This window comes from Gobio gobio (genome assembly GCF_949357685.1).
Source record: "Gobio gobio genome assembly, chromosome: 21".
NCBI lineage: Eukaryota > Metazoa > Chordata > Actinopteri > Cypriniformes > Gobionidae > Gobio > Gobio gobio.
In genome coordinates, this window is record NC_137117.1 from 8,466,180 (window position 1) to 8,487,431 (window position 21,252).

The following is a 21,252-nucleotide window of genomic DNA, read 5'->3' on the forward strand; positions in this document are numbered from 1 at the left end:
AGATCGTAGAGTTTAAATCGAACTGAAACCTCAATTCATAACTAGACTCACACTGCACGAAGACGAGACACGAAAACCACAGGACAGCACACCGTCTCTTGACTAATTATCGAGTTACAAAATGGCAGAACTCACTACTCTAAAAACTAACGCCACTTCTCTCGTAATAAGTTCGTAAAGGAATCATCACAACAACGCATGCAAAGGTTTTTACGAAGAATTTTACACAGTTTTTTTTTTCCTTTCGTTATTAGTATTGATTATCTAAGAATCTGACCTTTTTTTTTCGCCTCATGCTACATAAATTCCTCTGTTTATCGTAAATATGCATCATGTTTTGCTTGTTTTTTTCTTTCTAATATGTGCTGGTAACCTTTACACTGCATGCAAATGATGTACAGCCACAAACATGCACGAAAGATTTCACATTCTGTGTTTCCATGGCGACGATCGGCCATGTCGTGCGAGAGGGAACGGACTGCATTTCTGTGTGTGACATCGGCAGTGACGTCACAGCGGCATCCCATAGAACGCCGACACTACCTATTCGTTACATCCTATATAGCAGCAAAGCTTCTTCTATAGCTTGTGATTAAATTGCAAGAGTAGAGCAACAACAAGCCAGATTAATATTCTGAGGTATTGTCTTTTTTCTTTTTTTGCCAGTGGAAAATGGAAAGTCTCAGTAATTCATTATTGAATCATTCCTATTCCTGCTAAGAGCACATTGGAGCGAAAACAATGGGAGGGAGGGGGAAGAATAATTACTCTTTTTTTTTTGTATTTGGCGGCAAACGTCTCGTTTTCAGGCCGCGCGTTTTGCTACCTTTGGTTCGAGATCCAGGGCAGGCATCAGAGATTACGTCGTCAAGGGTTTTCCAGAGACAATTGCGCACTTTGCCCACTAGGGGGGGATTTAGCAGCAGACGGACACACAACGAATGAACAGAACGGACAGGCTGCCCCCCCAAGCGAAAACATTCTCGTTTCTACTTTTTAAATCTCACATATAAAAATAATTTGAAAAAACTACAAAAAATCAATCTCTTTTTTTTTTCTTAATCTCCTTTTTAAAAAACACACGAAGGTACCACAAAAACTCTGTTCCGAGCCTGAGATGTGCAGGGAGGGAGGAGAAAGAAGTGGTTTGGTGAAATAAACTGAGGCTTGTAGTGTTTCTGGCTGCTACAAAAGATAAAGATATATTTATATATTTATAGTCATATATATATTCTCTATATACTGTATACGGTTAGGTACTCTATACTGACAGCTTGGGTTCGGGGGTCAAACTAAGCATCTTTCTTTTTTTTTCTTTTTTTTTTCATCCCGCAGCAGATGTGATGTTTCTACTTCTTCTTGCATGCTGCCGTTCCCGGCGCTCCCGAAAATTCCCATCTTTAGTTCCAGCGGAAGTGGATCTGGCGGGGACGGTCGGCTCCCTCTTTGACCAGCGGCTTGTGGAACTCACGTCCGGCGCGGGAGTGGATGTTTGCCCAGCAGAACTCGCAGTAATACTGCAGGCAGGTGACGTTGGCGCAAAAGAATGGGGCGAACTTTCCGCCACAACGCGCTCCCTGGCATTCGTCGCACAGCTGGTCGTCCAGCACGTACGGCTTCACCTCCACCTGTCACACAAATAAGCAAAGCACGGTTTATTTCTACTCTGATATAGTACAGCATCTGATTCCGTTTTTTTTCCGTCGTTAAACTAGCAAAAGTGGATTCAGACATGCCCTGAGTGCACCTGCCCTTATGGCGCATTCACACCGGACGCGAATCGTGCGAGTGATTTACATGGTTCAGACAATATGATTATCACTGTGATAACATTAAATGACATGAAACACAACCCAGTCTCTTTTTGTTAAATGCAAGTTTACGTATGATCAATAATACAAAAGTATAAGTAAAAGGTATAATAAGCTACACATGAAATAAAGCAAACAATTCAGTCAAACATACAAAGTCAGTGCTAGTAGGCTAACGTTACAACTGCAACGTACAATTATAGCCTAAAAATATAAAGTAATGAAACTTCTCTTTGCCTTCAGTCTAAACGATTTGCCAGGGAACAAATTATAGATCCATGAGACCAAAGAACGGCCGTTACAAGACGAATTATAGCTCGAGACACCACAGAGACATCAGAGCCAGCGGCAGACGGCAGAAGGACTGGCCGAGGAAAGGCTGCTCTCGCCGGGGTTAACGAGCGCTGAGCGCCGCTGATCCACTGGAGCTCACAACTCCGAAAACGGCAGATAAAATGTTCAAATAGGCACTCTTTATATAAATAAACCACATATTTGAGCTTTAAACAACTACATTATCGCCTGAAAAAGTCTTAAAACTACGTTTTGTCACACATTAACAGTAGATTTTAACAAAAAAGACGTGTAAACACAGCCCATGTCAGTCATTTCTCAACGAGACGAGCCGCTGGCAGAAGCCCCGCCCATGACGCAAATTTGCGTCTGTTGAGCAGTGAATGTCACACGTGAATTTCACGCGCGATTGAAGCGAGTAAACTCAAAATGTTCAAGCGTCCACCTTCGCGCGATTAGCGTGAATTATTTGTGCGAATCGCGTCCGGTGTGATCGCCACATTAGATAATTTAAACAGGGCCCAAGCTCTCTAGAGTTTAACTAACTGCATTTAATATGAATTTAAATGATATTGCGATTTCATTTCTTATGTTAGAAAATATTACATTCAGTTCACACTTAAGTATATTACTGTTTTAAAAATAAGCCTAAGTGCACTTCTTTTTCACAAGGGATGCACTCAACTTGACTATTTTCAATGTAATGGATGACCTGGGATATCAATTGCACTGTGGCATACAGTATTTGTTGTTCTTTGTTATACTGCACTTTTTGCCAAATCTAGTACGTCACTTGGGTATTCTATGCATGCAGAACATTAAAAAAAATGAATACTATACACTACTGAAATTACAAGAGTATCATGATAATGTGCTATTCTGGATGTTAAGTGGCATCTGGTTACCCGTTTGTCGATGTCGCCATGCTGCAGCTGGACGAATCGGGCGCTGATGGCAGCGATGTAGCTCTGCTGATTGGAGAAGGCCACCCGCCCCGCCCCCTTTGGGTACTTCAGCTCGGGATCCGTGTCAATGCCCGCGTAACACACTCCACCATACAAGCGGTCCATGATCATGGCCAGCTCCACTGCAGAGCACGCAATAATAATATTAAAAAAATCAAGTATTTTAAAAACAATATATAGAGAACATGATCTGAACTCGTCACATTGTTTAAAATAAAATACAAATATAATTTGAAAGTTGAAGAACACACACATTAGTATACTTTTACGCATTTGAATACTTTTTGAAGTAGTTAAGAAAACAACTAAGTTGTTGGTCTTTGTTGTGATTATTGGAATCTGTAATTTAAAAGCACGGGTTAGGCGTACCAGCTCTCAGTGGACGTGGCACTCCTCCTACAAAGATGGTCTTGCGAGGGTCGAGCGGCTGAGATCCGTCCATCACAAAATCACTGTCACTCAAGTTCCACGGACGAATCTGGACCTGAAACAAAAACACCACACACACACACATCCTGCATATGAAACAAAGGTACTCTTGCGCAAAAGAAGTACGCTTCATTCAGTTGCACTTAAGTATATTATTTCTGTAACAAGTACTGTTTTTAAAAGTATGCTGAAGTGCACTTTCAGGATTTTTCTCCATATATTTCAAAGGCAACCAACAGGTTAAAGGTCAAAATCAATGCAGTTTCAACGGGCTTCAGAGGCTCTGGAATATCCTGGAATGTTTACCTCAAAAACGTAATTTCTTTTCGACTGATGAAAGAAAGACATTAACATCTTGGACCCCATGGGGGTGAGTAAATTATCAGGAAATTTTAATTTTGAAGTGAACTAATCCTTTAAGTAGGAATGGGTTTTCTTTTGGCTTTGTGTTCATACTGTTGCTTTTTGGATCTAGTCCAGTTCAGTGTTTGATGAATGGCCTTCAAAATTGTATCCCATTCACTTTCATTGTATGTGCCTCATTAACCAAGATACACTATATTGCCAAAAGTTTTGGGACGCCTGCCTTTACACGGCCATGAACTTTAATGACATCCCATTGTTAATCCGTAGGGTTTAATATGGAGTTGGCCCACCCTTTGCAGCTCTAACAGCTTCAACTCTTCTGGGAAGGCTTTCCACAAGGTTTAGGAGTGTGTTTATGGGAATTTTTTACCATTCTTCTAGAAGCGCATTTGTGAGGTCAGGCCCTGATGTTGGACGTGAAGGCCTGACTCTCAGTCTCCGCTCTAATTCATCCCAAAGGTGTTGCATCCCTATCGGGTTGAAGTCAGGCCAGTCAAGTTCCTCCACACCAAACTCGCTCATCCATGTCTTTATGGACCGACGCTTTGTGCACTGGAGCGCAGTCATGTTGGACAGGAAGGGACCGTCCCCAAACTGTTTCCACAAAGTGAGGAGCAAGAAATTGTCCAAAATGTCTTGGTATGCTGAAGCATTAAGAGTTCCTTTCACTGGAACTAAGGGGCCAAGCCCAACCCCTGAAAAACACCCCCCACCATAATCCCCCCGCCACCAAACTTTACACTTGGCACAATGCAGTCAGGCAAGTGCCGTTCTCCTGGCAACCGCCAAACCCAGACTCGTCCATTGGATTGCCAGAGCAAGAACACGTCTCCACTGCTCTAGAGTCCACTGGTAGCGCGCTTTACCCCACTGCATCCCACGCTTTGCATTGCACTTGGTGATGTAAGGCTTGGATGAGCTGCTCAGCCATGGAAACCCATTCCATGAAGCTCTACACACTGGTCTTGAGCTCATCTGTAGGCCACATGAAGTTTGGAGATCTGTAGCTGTTGACTCTGCAGAAAGTTGGTGACTTCTGCACACTGTGACCCTCAGCATGCGCTGACCCCGCTCTGTGATTTTAAGTGGCCTACCACTTCATGGCTGAGTTGCTGTTGTTCCCAATTGCTTCCACTTTGTTATAATACCACTAACAGTTGAGCGTGGAATATTTAGTAGTGAGGAAAATTTCATGAATGTTCTTATTGCACAGGTGGCAGCCTATCAGGATACCACACTTGAGTTCTCTGAGCTCCTGAGAGCGACCCATTCTTTTACAAATGTGTGTAGAAGCGTCTGCATGCCTAGAGCTTGATTTATACACCTGTGGCCATGGAAGTGATTGAACACCTGAATTCAATGATTTGAAGAGTGTCCCAATACTTTTGGCAATATTGTGTATGTTTTTGACAATAGATAATTTGTTTGTAAAGATTATTATTATTATTATTATTAAAGATTATTACTTAATTATTATTATTTCGTAAAATTACATTGCTACAAATGCTGTTGAATGAGTTTAACTCTAAGGGCCAGATTTACTAAATAATTGTTTGCACAAAAATATAAATTTTGTTGCAATACTAAATTCATATTCCAGACCCCTGAAAAGGACCAAGTGTGAAAACACCCTAAGACTCCCTTAAACACTCTTTCTCATTAGAATGGGCGCTGGCGCTGTATGATCCAGTAAGTGGACTCACAGGCTTGTCTTTGATGGTGGGGCTGGACACACACAGGTAGAGTTTGCCATCCTCCTCCAGACAGGCTTCGATCAGGGCCTGCACTGAGCTCTCCTCTTGGAACAGGAGGAAGGCGTAACCTAGACAAAAGCCCATCACACACACAGTCAGTCAGTCAGTATCAGGAAGGAAGGCTGTAAACCACGACAGACAGAGCTTTGGGTAGCATACCATTACTGACTGAATGAAGAAAAACTATAAGTGTGTCCTAATTCATGTACGTATGCACTATTCTATGCCGTTTCATAGTGTAAATAGTGAGAGTAGTGTGTTCACACTGAAAATTCCACATAGAAAAAGTGCACTTCAAATACCCGGACGATGCACTTAATTAACTGAATAAACGAATGCTGGACACTTCCTTCAACCAACTCGCCGCTTTAATTACGGAGGGGGAGGAGCTATTAGACTATGAAGTTGAAGGACAAAATAACCTTATAAAGTTCATACACTACACGGTTGAGTACATAAGTGCATTGTGTATGGCAAGCCGTTCATTCCCAGGATATTTTATTCATTCTTGATATCAAAAATTCAGTTTTCACTAGTTAAAATTCAAATTATTGATATTAGAAATACAATTCTCACTAGTAAAAACCTTCGATTGTCACTAGTGCCAATATTATTTTCTGGTATTATGAATGTGATTGTTATTAGTAAGAAAACCATTTTAGATATCTGAAATTACCCTCCTATTTATTGATATCAGACATACATTTTCAGATATCAGAAATACCAAATGGTACATGTTGAAATACATTTACAGATATCAAGAATTAACATTTCAACTAGTGACAATTCAATTCTTGATATCCGCAATGTATATTTTTACTAGTAACAAAGTAATTATTGATATAAAAAAAATATTTTTACTAGTAATAATTGTATTTCTGATATGTGAAATTGGAATTTCAACTAGTAAGAAATCAATTCTTCTTATAAACAATTGCATTTTATTGTCTATGGCAAGCCATTTTGACTTTTATTCATTCACAGGATATGAATTCTTGATATCAACAATTTGCATTTCTGAAATCAAGAATTCAATTCCTGATATCAGTATAATTTCAGATATCTAAAATGGCTTTATTACTAGTAACAATCACATTCATGATATCAGAAATTAACATTGGCACTAGTGACAATCGAACTGTTGATATTAAGAATTAACATTTTTATTAGTGGAAATCTAATTCCTGATATCAAAAGTAAGCATTTTAACTAGAGAAAACGGAATTGTTGATATCAAGAATTTCCTGTGAATGATTAAAGGTCAAAACAGCTTGCCATACATTGGCTGCCATTCAAATTTAATTGTTGATATCAAGAATTGATTTCTTACTAGTTAAAATTCCATTTTCACATATCAGAAATTCATTTCGAAAAATCATATTTTTTTAATGTCAATAATTACTTTGTTACTAGTATAAATATACATTGCTGATATCAAGAATTAATCTGTCACTAGTTGAAATGTTTATTCTTGATATCTATAAATGTATATTAACATGTTACATTTGTTATTTTTGATATCTGAAAATGTATGTCTGATATCAATATAATTTCTTACTAGTAACAATCACATTCATGATATCAGAAATTAATAGTGGCACTAGTGACAATCAAATTATTGATATAAAAAATGAACATTTTAACTAGAAGCAATTCAATAGTTGATATCAAGAACTGACATTTGCACTAGTAACCACACAATTATCAAAAGTAAAGGTTTTTACTAGTGAGAATTGTATTTCTGATATCAATAATTTGCATTTTAGTAAGAGATCAATTATTGTTTTAAACAATTGAATTTGAATGGCCACCTATGGTGACATTTAACTAGTGAAAACACAATTACAGATATCAAGAATTGTAGTTTTTACTAGTGCAAATTTAATTCTTGATATTAAGAATTCGTATTTCTGTGAGTGATGTCATTGTGGATATCAAAAATGAACATTTTTACTAGTAGAAATCCAAGAATTGGCATTTTAACTAGTGAAAATTGAATTGTTGATATCAAGAATTCATATCCTGGGAATGAATAAAAGTCAAAAAGGCTTGCCATACATAGTGTGCAGTGTGTGATTTGGGACACAGCTTCAGGATTTAGTGAATTGAACTGGATAGTGAAGAAAACGTAGGTAAAAAGTATCTAGTGTACATGTGTGTCCTTCGATAGTGTTGAATGAGCTTTCGTTCACTTGCACACATAATGTGCAAAACTAGAATTTAATCAAAGGATGGTGAATTTGATGAATATGAAGTATTGAAGGGTTTTGGTTTATTGAGCATGTATTTGATTACATCACTCCTATACTCCATGTGTGTTATGTCTCAGAGTTTACTCTTATTTTACAATGTGCAAAATAGTAATAATCACAGTGCAGTATGTACATGCAGATCCTGGATTTCTATGAATGTGGTGATTCTACTATAAGTACCTTTAGGAGGGAAGTAAGACTTGCTCTCTGCTTTGTGTGGCCAATCAACAACCAGGTGACCAAAGCGCCGAAAACTGCTTGTGATTTCATCTGTGTGAAAGACCAGACACTGAGAATCAGAGAGAGCTGCAGGAACGGTTGCAGATCCTTTTGCATAACGAAGCATAATCATTTTAATCTGCATGAGTAGAGGAAAATCAATCATCAGCAAAAAGTGGAACTTTTTTTTTTTTTTTGCACCGTGCTTCGGTGTGGCCCTGCTCAATATATATCTGCAAGGTGAGGGATCCCAATCTCTTCAGACTGACAGTAAATCAACATCTCTCATCGGCGGCAGCCATTTTGTTTGCAGATCTGTTTTGGGTTGTATGTGTCTCAGTGCTGTAATTAAATAATCTGCTATCAGAGAGACGGCAGAAAGATTTCAGTGGCTTCAGGGCAAGACTAAAACAGTTTTGTAAAACATAAATGTGCACATCTGCAAAACTGTGGATCAGAACTTGATAATAAAGATTACAGAAGAGCATGTGAGAACAGGTGATGAGGAGTGAAGAGGTTCCTGCTTCTGAAACATCTAGAAAGAGTTGAATATAATATAATATAATATAATATAATATAATATAATATAATATAATATAATATAATATAATATAATATAATATAATATAATATAATATAATATAATATAATTAATAATATAATATAATATAATATAATATAATATAATATAATATAATATAATATAATATAATATAATATAATATAATTAATATAATATAATATAATATAATAATATTTTTATATAATATAATAATTTTAGAATGAATTATTATAATACAATTTTTATTAATCCAATTACGTAATTGTACTGCCAAACAGAGATAATGTGTACAAACAAAAACTGCTTTCAAAAACATCTTGATGAAGTGAAATACAATATTACATAAAAAAAAAAATTTGAATCCATTTTTATAAATTCTATAATAATTTTATATAATTAATTATTTTACTATATATTATTATATTATAATTATATTATAAAATTAAATTACATTTTTAGAATCCATTATTATAAATTCTATAATATAAAATAATATAATATAATATAATTCATATAATATAATATAATATAATATAATATAATATAATATAATATAATATAATATAATTAATATAATATAATATAATATAATATAATATAATATAATATAATATAATATAATATAATATAATATAATATAATATAATATAATAAAATATAATAATTTTAGAATTTTTATAATACAATTTTTTATTAATCCAATTAATTGGACTGCCAAACAGCATCTTGACGAAGTGAAATACAATATTACATTAAAAAAAAAAATATTAGAATCCATTTTTATAACTACTATAATAATTGTATATAATTAATATAATATTATATTATAAAATTAAATTAAATTACATTTTTAGAATCCATTATTATAAATTCTATAATATGATATAATTAATATAATATAGTATAATATAATATATTATAACATAATATAATTTCAGAATTATAATAATATATATTTTTTAAATGAATTCAATTAATTAGACTGCCAAACAGAGAACATGTGTACAAACTGAATAAAATAAATAAATACAAATATATATAATAAATTATAATATTTATAATTAATTTAATTGTAAAAAAAATATATATATAATTAATTTATATAATTAATTTAATTGTAAAAAAATATATATCATTAATTAATTAAAATGTTTAGAATATAATATTATTGATTTTTCAAAAATTGACATGCCATTTTAAACATCACTACCACACAAATCTCCCATGAATGGGAGCATGAAAGTTCAAGCCCTCTCTGAAACGAACCTTCATCGATGTCCGGGGGCAGGCCGCCCACAAACACTTTGCGGGAGAACCGCTCGATGCGCTCCCCGTTCTGATGGGGGTAACAGTGAGGAGACCCCAGGACCCCCGGGACACCCTGGTTGCCATGGCCGTCGTCCAGAAGCCCGTCATCAATGGGGAAGAGGGAGGAGCGTCCTGTTAAAAAGAGAATGACAGGTGAGACACCCTTGGTATCAACATCCGTCATGGGGATCTGATCAGCATTACGCATCTCAAATGGCACTCTTCTGACATGGGAAAGGGTCAAAACAAGGGCCCTTGTTTTGGTGTAATCAATATACATCATGTTAGTAAGTGGTTATTCATGTCTGAGGTGCAATAGGACACAAACTCGTTTAGCGTAGCACATTGGTTTCTAGATCAATCTGAACCCTGTTCACACTTGTGATCCGACCACCTGAAGATAGATAGATAGATAGATAGATAGATAGATAGATAGATAGACAGACAGACAGACAGACAGACAGACAGACAGACAGACAGACAGACAGACAGACAGACAGACAGACAGACAGACAGACAGACAGACAGACAGACAGACAGACAGACAGACAGATAGATAGATAGATAGATAGATAGATAGATAGATAGATAGATAGATAGATAGATAGATAGATAGATAGATAGATAGATAGATAGATAGATAGGCAGACAGACAGACATACAGACAGACAGACTGACAGACAGACAGATAGACAGACAGACAGACAGACAGACAGACAGACAGACAGACAGACAGACAGACAGACAGACAGACAGACAGACAGACAGACAGACAGACAGACAGACAGACAGATAGATAGATAGATAGATAGATAGATAGATAGATAGATAGATAGATAGATAGATAGATAGATAGATAGATAGATAGATAGATAGATAGATAGATAGATAGATAGATAGATAGATAGATAGATAGATAGATAGATAGATAGATAGGCAGGCAGGCAGGCAGGCAGGCAGGCAGACAGACAGACAGACAGACAGACAGACAGACAGACAGACAGACAGACAGACAGACAGACAGACAGACAGACAGACAGACATAGATAGATAGATAGATAGATAGATAGATAGATAGATAGATAGATAGATAGATAGATAGATAGATAGATAGATAGATAGATAGATAGATAGATAGATAGATAGATAGATAGATAGATAGATAGATAGATAGATAGATAGATAGATAGGCAGGCAGGCAGGCAGGCAGGCAGGCAGACAGACAGACAGACAGACAGACAGACAGACAGACAGACAGACAGACAGACAGACAGACATAGATAGATAGATAGATAGATAGATAGATAGATAGATAGATAGATAGATAGATAGATAGATAGATAGATAGATAGATAGATAGATAGATAGATAGATAGATAGATAGATAGATAGATAGATAGATAGATAGATAGATAGATAGATAGACAGACAGACAGAGAGACAGATATATAGATAGATAGATAGATAGATAGATAGATAGATAGATAGATAGATAGATAGATAGATAGATAGATAGATAGATAGATAGATAGATAGATAGATAGATAGATAGATAGATAGATGCCTGTATGCATCATGAACTGCGCAGTTATAAGCCTCAAAAGCACACGTAAGACTCGTAATTATACGATAAACTGATCAAGTTATCTTTAGTGGTCAAAGATAGCAATGTCACAGCGTACACACACATACACCGTACACAGACGTTGCCATGCCAAAACAGAGAGTGTAATGAACATGGATTTTACCTCGTCGTCTCCCATAGCTCCTGGCTGCATGTGGACAGAAACAATACAGAACACTATGAAACAGCTGACTGGACGCTTGTGTAAATACAGGCAAAGGTTTATTGATGAAATATTCACTACAGCGGATCATCATGGTCCGCTAGCCAAAATCTCATACAACGATATATATCATATCAATATGTTTTGCTAGAAATAAGACACCAGACCTTTTGACACCAGTAAAATGTCACAAAACGATAATACCACACAATAACGCACAACAATACGCACAATAGTCCAGAAAACCTCTTCCCGTGTCACTCATATAATCACATGACAGACAGCACATATTCCAGTGGATATCCAACTATATTACTGATCCACTCGCATTGACACTATGCAATAATTTAAATGAGCTGGACGACATCACAGAGGCTGTATATCCAAATCAAATTCTGTTGCATTATTTTCCTGTTTAACACTGTGAAGCTGCTTTGAAACAATCTGCATTGTAAAAAGTGCCATATAAATAAAGGTGACTTGACTTGGATCAACTGACCAGCATTAGTGACTGCTCTTAGAAATCATGTGATCTGTACTAACACACATCCTTCTCGCTCATGTGACCCAAACTAGCTGCAAAACCAGTTCAACAGTACATATAAGTCTGTCAGAGCTGTGGTGCAGTGGGCTATGAACATGCTCAGGCTGGTCCCAGTCTCAAATATTTTTGTCTGCACTTCACTTTCGTATAAAAAAAAGAAAAAGACCCAACAATGAAATCCTAAAAAACCCAGTGGCAGAATCATACCGAAATTGTTAGTTCTGTCAGGACCACTATCGTCAAAGATGATTGATTGACTATTAGCATATAGTTTGGATTGGCGGTATGAATCTGTTCTGGGCACAGGATAAGAGCAGGGAGAGCAGCGATAACCCCCCTTAGGGTAAACAGAACAGAACCAACATCATGTATTGCAGACATCATAAATATCGTAATATTAAATGTACAAAATAATTCAGGAATTTAGTCTGATTCAAGAGGAATCAGAATACAAATCCTGACTGGACGAGAGGAGGAGCTGGGGATGGAGAGGGGTAAATGAGCTCTGGAGAACGCGATAAATGCTGATAGTACTGAAGGAGCTTATATATGTGCGCTGTGATAGACGTTGTATTCCTATAGGTAGACGTTATTAGCTGATGCGAGTTTGACTAACGTGACCTGCCAGAACTGACGCTACGCTTGATTTTTACTTGCAACAACAAACATTTATTTAAGGACATTAGCTTACTGTGCTGATGACGGAAAGTGGACATGGTGTTGCTAGGGTTTTGTTGGCCTTACTTAGATTTTCAAGTTTCTGACCAAAACTTGTCCAAATGAAGTTATCTGAACAAACTATTTTACACTGAACAATGTTGTGCCAGTTCCCAGCATGCATTTCAGCTTGAAAAAAGAGAATTTCTTTGCATTTACTTGCTGGATTTATGCTACTCCTGTTGTTATCATTGTTATTTAGCTGTCATATGGTTCAGAGTTCATATTTTTACTGAATTATAATTGTTGATCATCATCACCATGTTTGAGATTTGTGTGTTGAGGTATAATATGTGCATCTCATTGCAACTTTTGTATGCAATATATTTGCCCGGGTTAAATAAGTAAAATGTCTGCCTCTAGCTTCGAAAATCAAACATGGGGATAAAAAACAAGTATTGTAACTGACATTCAAAAGTACATTCAAAAGTATTTAAGTTGACTCTAATTGGATAAGTTGAATGTTACAGGTTGCCTTATTATTATTTTTTTTTTACTTTTTTTTAAGTGTAATGGACTATATATTGGCATGGTCGATATATCAGTCAATATTTTTAATTATCGCCATTATTTCTATTTGGCCTTTAAGTCCCAGAGGCGATATTTTGATTTTGACAGCAAAACACGTCTCCCGTTATATTGTCATTTTATACTCGTCCGGCACTTTGGAACAACACAACCTTGTTTCTGCAGAGACAAACAGCATGTTTCCTATAACAATGTCTGTCGTTTATGTTTTACGTGGCGTGAAAAAGTTGCATGAAACACAGGAAACAGCATTTCATTGGATTGTATGCCAATCACATTTGCTAAATATGATTAGATTCCAATCGGATATGCTTAAAATCTGGACTGACAGTCTGAATGAGGATTAAGATATTGGCATCAGCCTTAAAAAAAAAAACTATATGTGTCGACGACTGGACCAATTCTAAGTCCATTCCCAAAACTGATAATCTGATCTCTGGATATGGCTCAGGTCAATCCATCAGTGTAAATCTATAGGGGGGTCCATTAGACTAAAATTAAAACCGAAGGTTAGGGGTTTATTACTAACCCTAAATATGAGCAGTAGTAAAAATGATGCTTGGCTTGGTAAACACTGCTGATTAAAAACACAAAGCAAATAAGCCTTTTGGCTACAATGACAGTTATTTTTAGAGTATAATCTATGATGATCCAATTATCCAGAAAAGCAACAGCTGTTATTGAAATATGGCATCACAAGAGAGCAAACCACAGTTTTGCGAGGCTTCAGAGACTGTGATCTAAACCGAGAATAGCGAATCTCAGCCCAGCCAAACTGACACAATGAGCAAGAGTTCAGTCACGCTGACTAAAAATGGATGGAGCCCTGCTGGCAGACACTCCGTCTGGATGCAGCGAGCTGATTGGTCAGACAAGACTGCTATACTATGCATAAAATGCAAAAGTATCTGTAAAATAACATTAGGAAAGCAATATGACACAAACATAAATGAGTTAAGCGAGAACATTTGAATGGCAAAGCTGTGACAAACTGGGGTTATTTGTGTTCACACCTGGAGTTCAGTTTGCGTGGTTCCTTTGGTCCGAGAAAAAGTTTTTTTTTTAGTCCTGGTCCACTTAGCATTCACATTGGCATTTAGGCATTGGGACATGTTCACAACCTGCTTGGTTCGACTTTTATTACGAATATTTCGCGTCTGAACTTACCGAACATCCAAATAAATGCTGTGTGCTGGGCTAAATGCACTCGTTGTGTGTGTGTGTAGCTACATATGATGGCATTTTGACCAGCTGAGAACTCGTGAAGAGCTTATAAAATGTGTAAAAGGAGACAAAAGAGTGTCAGGAATCCCTCCGTCACACACACTGCTGCAAGGAGACGGTGTTTCCGACGCCTGTACCAAACTTTTGGGCAACATTTTGACTAATATCATGAGAAAGGGTCCTTTTTAGGGTTGCATGTTGTGACATCATGTCCTGTTTTTGGTTCGTTTACATGTCTTTGGTCCGTGTTGTGTTCATATTTCAGTCGAACCGCACCAGAGTTCGTTTGGAAGAGGAACGAGACCCATCTTTTTAAAGGTATTGGTCCTCTTGTTTGGTGCGCACCAGGGTTCAGATGGCGTTCACACTTATTCAAACGAACCGCACTAACTAGCAATCGCACCAGGGTTTGTTTTTATCCAACCAAACATGCCAAGTGGGAACACAACCTAACAAGTATGCAAGACTTTAAACCTAAGAACATGCAGTCTTTCAGATCCACAGATGAAGACATCAAGCCAGTCTAAGGCGTGTGTTTAGGGACACAATTATTAAACATAAGATACATAAAAAAAACACCTTAAAATAATTTCTTGTGGTTCAAAGGTACAGTCAGTGACCTTCAATGTTTTACAAAGGTGTGACTGGGCACAACGTTTAAAGATTTAGCAACAATTCTATAAAAATAAAATAGCAATACATACAACGACTATTATAGTAATAATAATAGTTGTGGTTCTGGATGATAACAGACATCCAGTCATGCTAAAATACACAGTACAGCAAGAGTGTCACATCAGAGGGAATAGTAACACGTCTTCAACAAACACATCTAGATTCCCAGGCCTGCTTTAGTTGGACTGTTTCAAAGATGGCCTCTGCTACACATGAGCATATTACAGACAGAAGAAAAACAAAAAAACTGTAGCTCACTGTCATAATTACCATTGAGCATGAGTAGGCCGTCAGCGCCAGGGTGGGGACATCCCACACGGCCTGAACATGAGAGAAAAGACAGAGAGAAAGAGAGAGCAGTGTGAATCCATGTGTTTCAACACCTAGAGAGCTGCCTATGTAGAGAGTAGCTTTAGACATCTAGAGAAGGCAAACCCAGATTCCGCTGCTACAAGCTCAGTGGAACAGACCAGCAAACAACCTTTGCATTTTTATGCTTAGAACATCATATTGTTAGCTTAGCAAACATGCCAACAAACAGAGAATGAATTGGGAGTTGGTTCTCTCACTTGCTTCAGTGATGCTTTCCCTACTGTTTTGAAGCTAGCATCCAAATCAGTCATAGAACGCAACAGTTGGATTCCTTTTTTTCATAAGAAAAAAGAAATAATAATAATATACGTATATATATATATATATATATATATATATATATATATATATATATATATATATATATATATATATATATATATATATATATATATATATACGTTTTTCTATTTCGCCATAGTTGTAGTTATTTGCCTCAATAAAGCTGTTAAAGTACAGTCTTGTGCCTTTGTCTTTTTGTCCGATTTTCTAATATTTTTTTGCTTCAAATAAAATTGTATGATGTTGTGATTCACCTTGTAGTTGATTGGTTTGGTTCACGGCTTCAAAAGACTTTTTAAAAATCCCTATGGGAAAAACTACTGGAAAAAATACTTCTAGAACCAAAGCAACTGGCACTAAAGCACTTTATTAAAGGCCCGTTCACACCATGGATAACAACTATATTGATAACTACAACGTTTTAATAATCAATTTATTTATATGAGAAGCGTGAAGTAAAGCAAAGCAAAGCCACGTGTTTGTGTAAGAAAACTATCCATATTTATCACTTTATAAAGTAAAATATCTAGCTCCCGGCGGACCACCTCCGTATTCAACATGAAGAAAGTGTAACGCCTCTCGCTGTTCATGTCTGACGTAATTCATGCTTTTTCCATAAGTTGAATGTGGAAAGTGGTCTGGCAGAAGCTAGATATGTTAAATATGGATATTTTTCTAACACAAACGCATGGCTTTGCTTCAGAAGGCCTTTATTAACCCCCCCCCCCCCCCCCCCCCCCCCGGAGCCGTGTGGGGCACTTTTTTGAGCTTCAAACTCAATGGACCCGTCACTGCCATTATAAAGCTTAGAAACATCAGGACATTTTTTAATATAACTCAGAATGTGTTCATCTGAAAGAAGAATGTCGTATACACTTAGGATGGCTTGAGGGTGAGTAAATCATGGGGTCATTTTCATTTTAAAAGGAACTAATCCTTTAAGATCACCCTTAAATTTGACCCCGGTCACATGACAGATGCAAACTTAAGGCCTGTTCGACTTGAAGCGACGCTACACAGACCGATCAGTGTATGACATCAAAGTACCAAAGTACATCAAAGTCGAACAAGCCTAGTGTCCAATCCGAAGCTCTGTCACATGACACATCCCAGTTAAACATGTGAGCACTTAAGACACAGGAAAAACATCCCTTTGAATGTGTGTCTGTCAGGGACTCCATAACCTGGGGGGATGTTAGGCTGAATCCAAGGTCCCAGATAGGCAGTGAACAGTGTCCAGACGGTGTTGCAAACAGAAATGTTTGGTTTGCTGTGATGTGTTCCGTATTGTTGTTGCAAAATCTGTAAATACCCAGGGAATGTTATCTAGCTGGCTAACAGAGGCAAGGTTTTGGAAATGCACAAATGGTTTATGTGATCGGAAATTTTTGAAAAACAACAAACCAGACGTTCATTGTTTTCATTGTGTGCCATTGTTTTCAAGCAAAAGAGTTGTTTTGTGAATTGATGGTGTTACATTATTTCCGCTTATAGTTTCTAAATGCAAATGTTCTCTTTCATAAAGAAAAAAGTGTAACTTCTGAACTGTAAACAAAAATTTAAAGCAAAAAAATATATAAATATGTACAAATATATAATACTGTTAAAAAAAATCTGCAGGGCATCATTTTCTTTATGTAAAATGTATTCCAAATATGTTTCTGTTTGATTTGGGGGGGGGGGGGGGAGGGGGGTCAAATGTGACCTGGACATGTTGTCCTGAGATTTATCCATAATCTAGTCTGGCAGATTTTTTTAGAAAGCGTCCAGGTACACAGTCAATCAGCTGTAATTCTTCCAAGTCCTCACACACACACACACACCATCTGTTGTCCAATTATTAAACGCAGAATCTCCTAGAGACATTACAATATCTCTCATCGTTCATCCGCGGTGAATCAAATGTACATACAGTAACATCACAAGACAAACCAATACTGTAAGTGGTCAGGTATCTCTGCCAAGAGTTGAGTAGTTGAGCGCTTCAGCTAGTGTCAGCACATTCCCTGCTGCTGGCAACCACTCGTGACGACCCATTAACTGAGCCATCGTTTATTAAGCCGGTTTCTTAGGAGTGGTTCGCTCAGCACATCTCCCACGATCTGTTCCATTAAGCCAACGTCGGCATGTTAGAAAAGATAAAGCACAGGTAGCTTAGCTACACCGCAACTACATTTAGATCATGATTTGGTTTCCTACTCTTAACCCCACAATTCCCAGATTAAAGTCAACATGGATTGGCATTTGAAAGCTGCATTACTTCCATCATGAGATATTCCTGACTGAAAAATTCCAGAGCATCTTGAGTGTAACCTTATATTACAATTGACATTAAAGTCACCATGAAATCAAAATTGACAATTCTTGTTTTTGAAGGAATTTATCATAAATGATTTATCTGTGCACATCAAACTCGTATGCCCCATAATCTTTAATCAAATTAACTTCCTCTCCCTCTTGCAGTGACATATCTTCTCTTCTCTGATGACGTATTAGTGGTTCAAGGGCGGGGCAACCTGTCACTCACATAAGATCCACCAATAGCAAACCACAACCATCCAATCAATTCCCCATGTACAAAATCAAATCCCACCCTACATTTGTACCTCTTCAACAAGCCGTTTCACTGGGATATATGTCACAACAGGGAAGAAAAGACTATCGTAACTTCCATTTTATGCTGACTTTAAATTTCAGTGTTAACTGGCAATGTTTCAGAAAGGCTGCATTAGCAATTATGCAAAATTAGACATGGATTGAGTTTAAAGTACATTTTTTGATTCCACGCTGACTTTAAAGCTACACTGTGTAACTTTTTTAGTTTATTTAGAAAATACATACGGGTAGGGGTTCGAACGCGGGTCGCCATGTTGCCCCTCCATCTTGAAAGTACATTAGCCAAAGAGGGACATACCTGTAAATTCAAATTTCGCCTTTCGCGTTTTAACACTCGATGGCACCGTGTCGAATGTGGACGAGGTCGAACTGGAAGCCATGTTAATAGGAGTTAAAAACGAAATCGGAATTGAGAGGAACCGAAACTATTATTCACTGGATGGTCATATACCTTTTCACCGCTAGATGGGGGAAAATATCACACAGTGTAGCTTTAAAGGGGTCATGACATGAGAAATCAAATTTGCCTTATAAGACATTTGTACCATTAAAACATCCTACAAGTTTCATAGTTTAAAACGTCCTTTTCATTATAAACAAAGCATTTATTTAATCTAATAGATATCGTTTTGATATTGTGGGAATATTAACGTCACATTGGCAAATAAATTTGCATATGACCGCCTCCAGAGCAAGACATCGACAAATAGTTAAACATCATCGCACCATAGGCCCCGCCTGCTTGTGTTCATTCGCTTAACGGCTGACATTTTACAGCGTCAAAAGCTATTAGAACCCATTATAATCACTGACGCTGTCTACACTGGATACAGTATACAGGTTTACGTTAAGTTTACTCAACGCACTTGAGTCTGTCGACAACAGGACAAATGGAAGAGTGAAAGAACGTTCACTTCGACACGTCCAGTTTAAACAGCTCATTTGCTCATTTCTTTAGAGACTTCAGAAGGATCCTAGCGTCGGAAACAAGTGGATGGTTTGTTTTAATGGCGTCCTGGATCACATTGGAGTTTGTTCGCAGCATTTTGTTTTGCAATTGAGGCACAGTGTCATGGAGAGTTCACAAAGAAACTGTTATTGAATCTGACAGCAGCTGCATCACACGTTTCATAATGCTTTGTCTGTAAATGACGGTTTTATATTGATAATGTTTTCAAAACACTTACTCACGTGCCGTTGATACTGTGTGACGTTAAACAATCATAACAGTGGCCGTTTACTGACAAGCCTTAAAGGAGCCGCCCCTTAAAACAGGTCATGCCAGATAGAGGGTCAGAATGAAGGTTGAAAATAATCGTTTGTCCACATATATCTTATATATTTTGACTTGAATAACATTATAAGTGAATCTCAATGAAGATATTAAAATATCCATGTCATGACCCCATTAAAGGAGGGCCTGTGGAAACCGTAGAGAGCCCCATTCACTCTCCTGTCCTTTATCTGTCACACAAATGGTGGCATGCGCTAAATATAGTCCGTACCCACACCCTTCCCTCTCTCTCTCTGTCTCTGCAGTAAGTGCCGCCCCATGTGTCTGGTCCATCTGCTCCAGCAGGCTGAGCGAGAAGCTCCAGTGAAGAGACAGAGAGTGACTGTAGCACAGTGCCACACCCAGATCCACAGTACCACACGCGCCTCTCTGCCCGCCCGTCACAGAGAGACACCCGCTCTGCTGGGAGTCAACACAAAAACAGCTTGGACACAACGATCATTCATTCATTCATTCATTAACCATTACAGTCGTATCCGACTCTTGATGATTCTATGGTTCATCTCCTGCCATATGCGAAAAGCGGTCCATGAATTTTCTTGGCGATGATTTTTTCCGGGGTAGGTCACCAGGTCTTTCCCCAACCCTCCCCATTACATGGCTTGGGACTCACACACACATACACACATATATTCACACCTACAGACGATTTATCGTCTCCAATTCACCTATACTGCATGTTTTTGGATAGCAGACACATGGAGAACATGCAAACTCTATAGAGCAAGGCCTCCTGGATCAGCCAGGGCTCAAACCAGGGCCCAATTCTTGATGTGAGACTGAGACACTGCACCACCAGACACAACAATACTTGGGCCTAAATAAAGCAATAGGCCATGATAGGCAGCGCCACGATTTTTACCCACATTAGGTATGACATTGAGTGCTTGAAAACGCTTTTGGCAACCTATTTTACAATACGATTCTATGTGGGAAATTTTTTTAAAAGGGAACTTGTCCATCAGGAATTAACTGGATTGTGAAAAGTGGGCGTAAGATACCGGAACAGACAGAGGTGGTTGAAGGGAAATTGTTGAAAACTAAGAGGGATTTGTGATTTCATGAAAAAGGGGCAAAAAAGTTGTTTCAGAGGCAGAGAAGTGCACTCAATTGTATTGAATGTTCACTTGTAGTGTATTTTGAATCTTAAAAGTAAGTATATACATATATATATATGAAGTAATTATGAAATTACATATAAACATGCCCTACATAAGAGTGTTTTTGACCCACTTAAATGTAGGTAGTTGCAT

General features: G+C 37.5%; 1 protein-coding gene across 3 annotated transcripts in view; it reads right to left on the bottom strand.

The window, feature by feature from the left end:
* Positions 1-230: 230 nt before the first annotated feature.
* The window catches only part of cpeb2 (cytoplasmic polyadenylation element binding protein 2), a 43,458-nt gene continuing 22,436 nt past the window's right edge, over positions 231-21,252 (bottom strand). The window contains exons 4-11 of one of the 3 annotated variants that reach the window (XM_079803535.1): positions 15,706-15,756; positions 11,709-11,732; positions 9,919-10,092; positions 8,052-8,141; positions 5,569-5,687; positions 3,440-3,554; positions 3,011-3,192; positions 231-1,628 (exon numbers count right to left, since the gene is read on the bottom strand). In XM_079803535.1, coding sequence (XP_079659661.1) covers positions 1,401-1,628; positions 3,011-3,192; positions 3,440-3,554; positions 5,569-5,687; positions 8,052-8,141; positions 9,919-10,092; positions 11,709-11,732; positions 15,706-15,756 — 983 coding nt within the window. In that variant the 3' untranslated portion in view covers positions 231-1,400. The remainder of the gene's footprint in view (positions 1,629-3,010; positions 3,193-3,439; positions 3,555-5,568; positions 5,688-8,051; positions 8,142-9,918; positions 10,093-11,708; positions 11,733-15,705; positions 15,757-21,252) is intronic. The other 2 variants (XM_079803536.1, XM_079803537.1) reach the window with 2 other exon arrangements.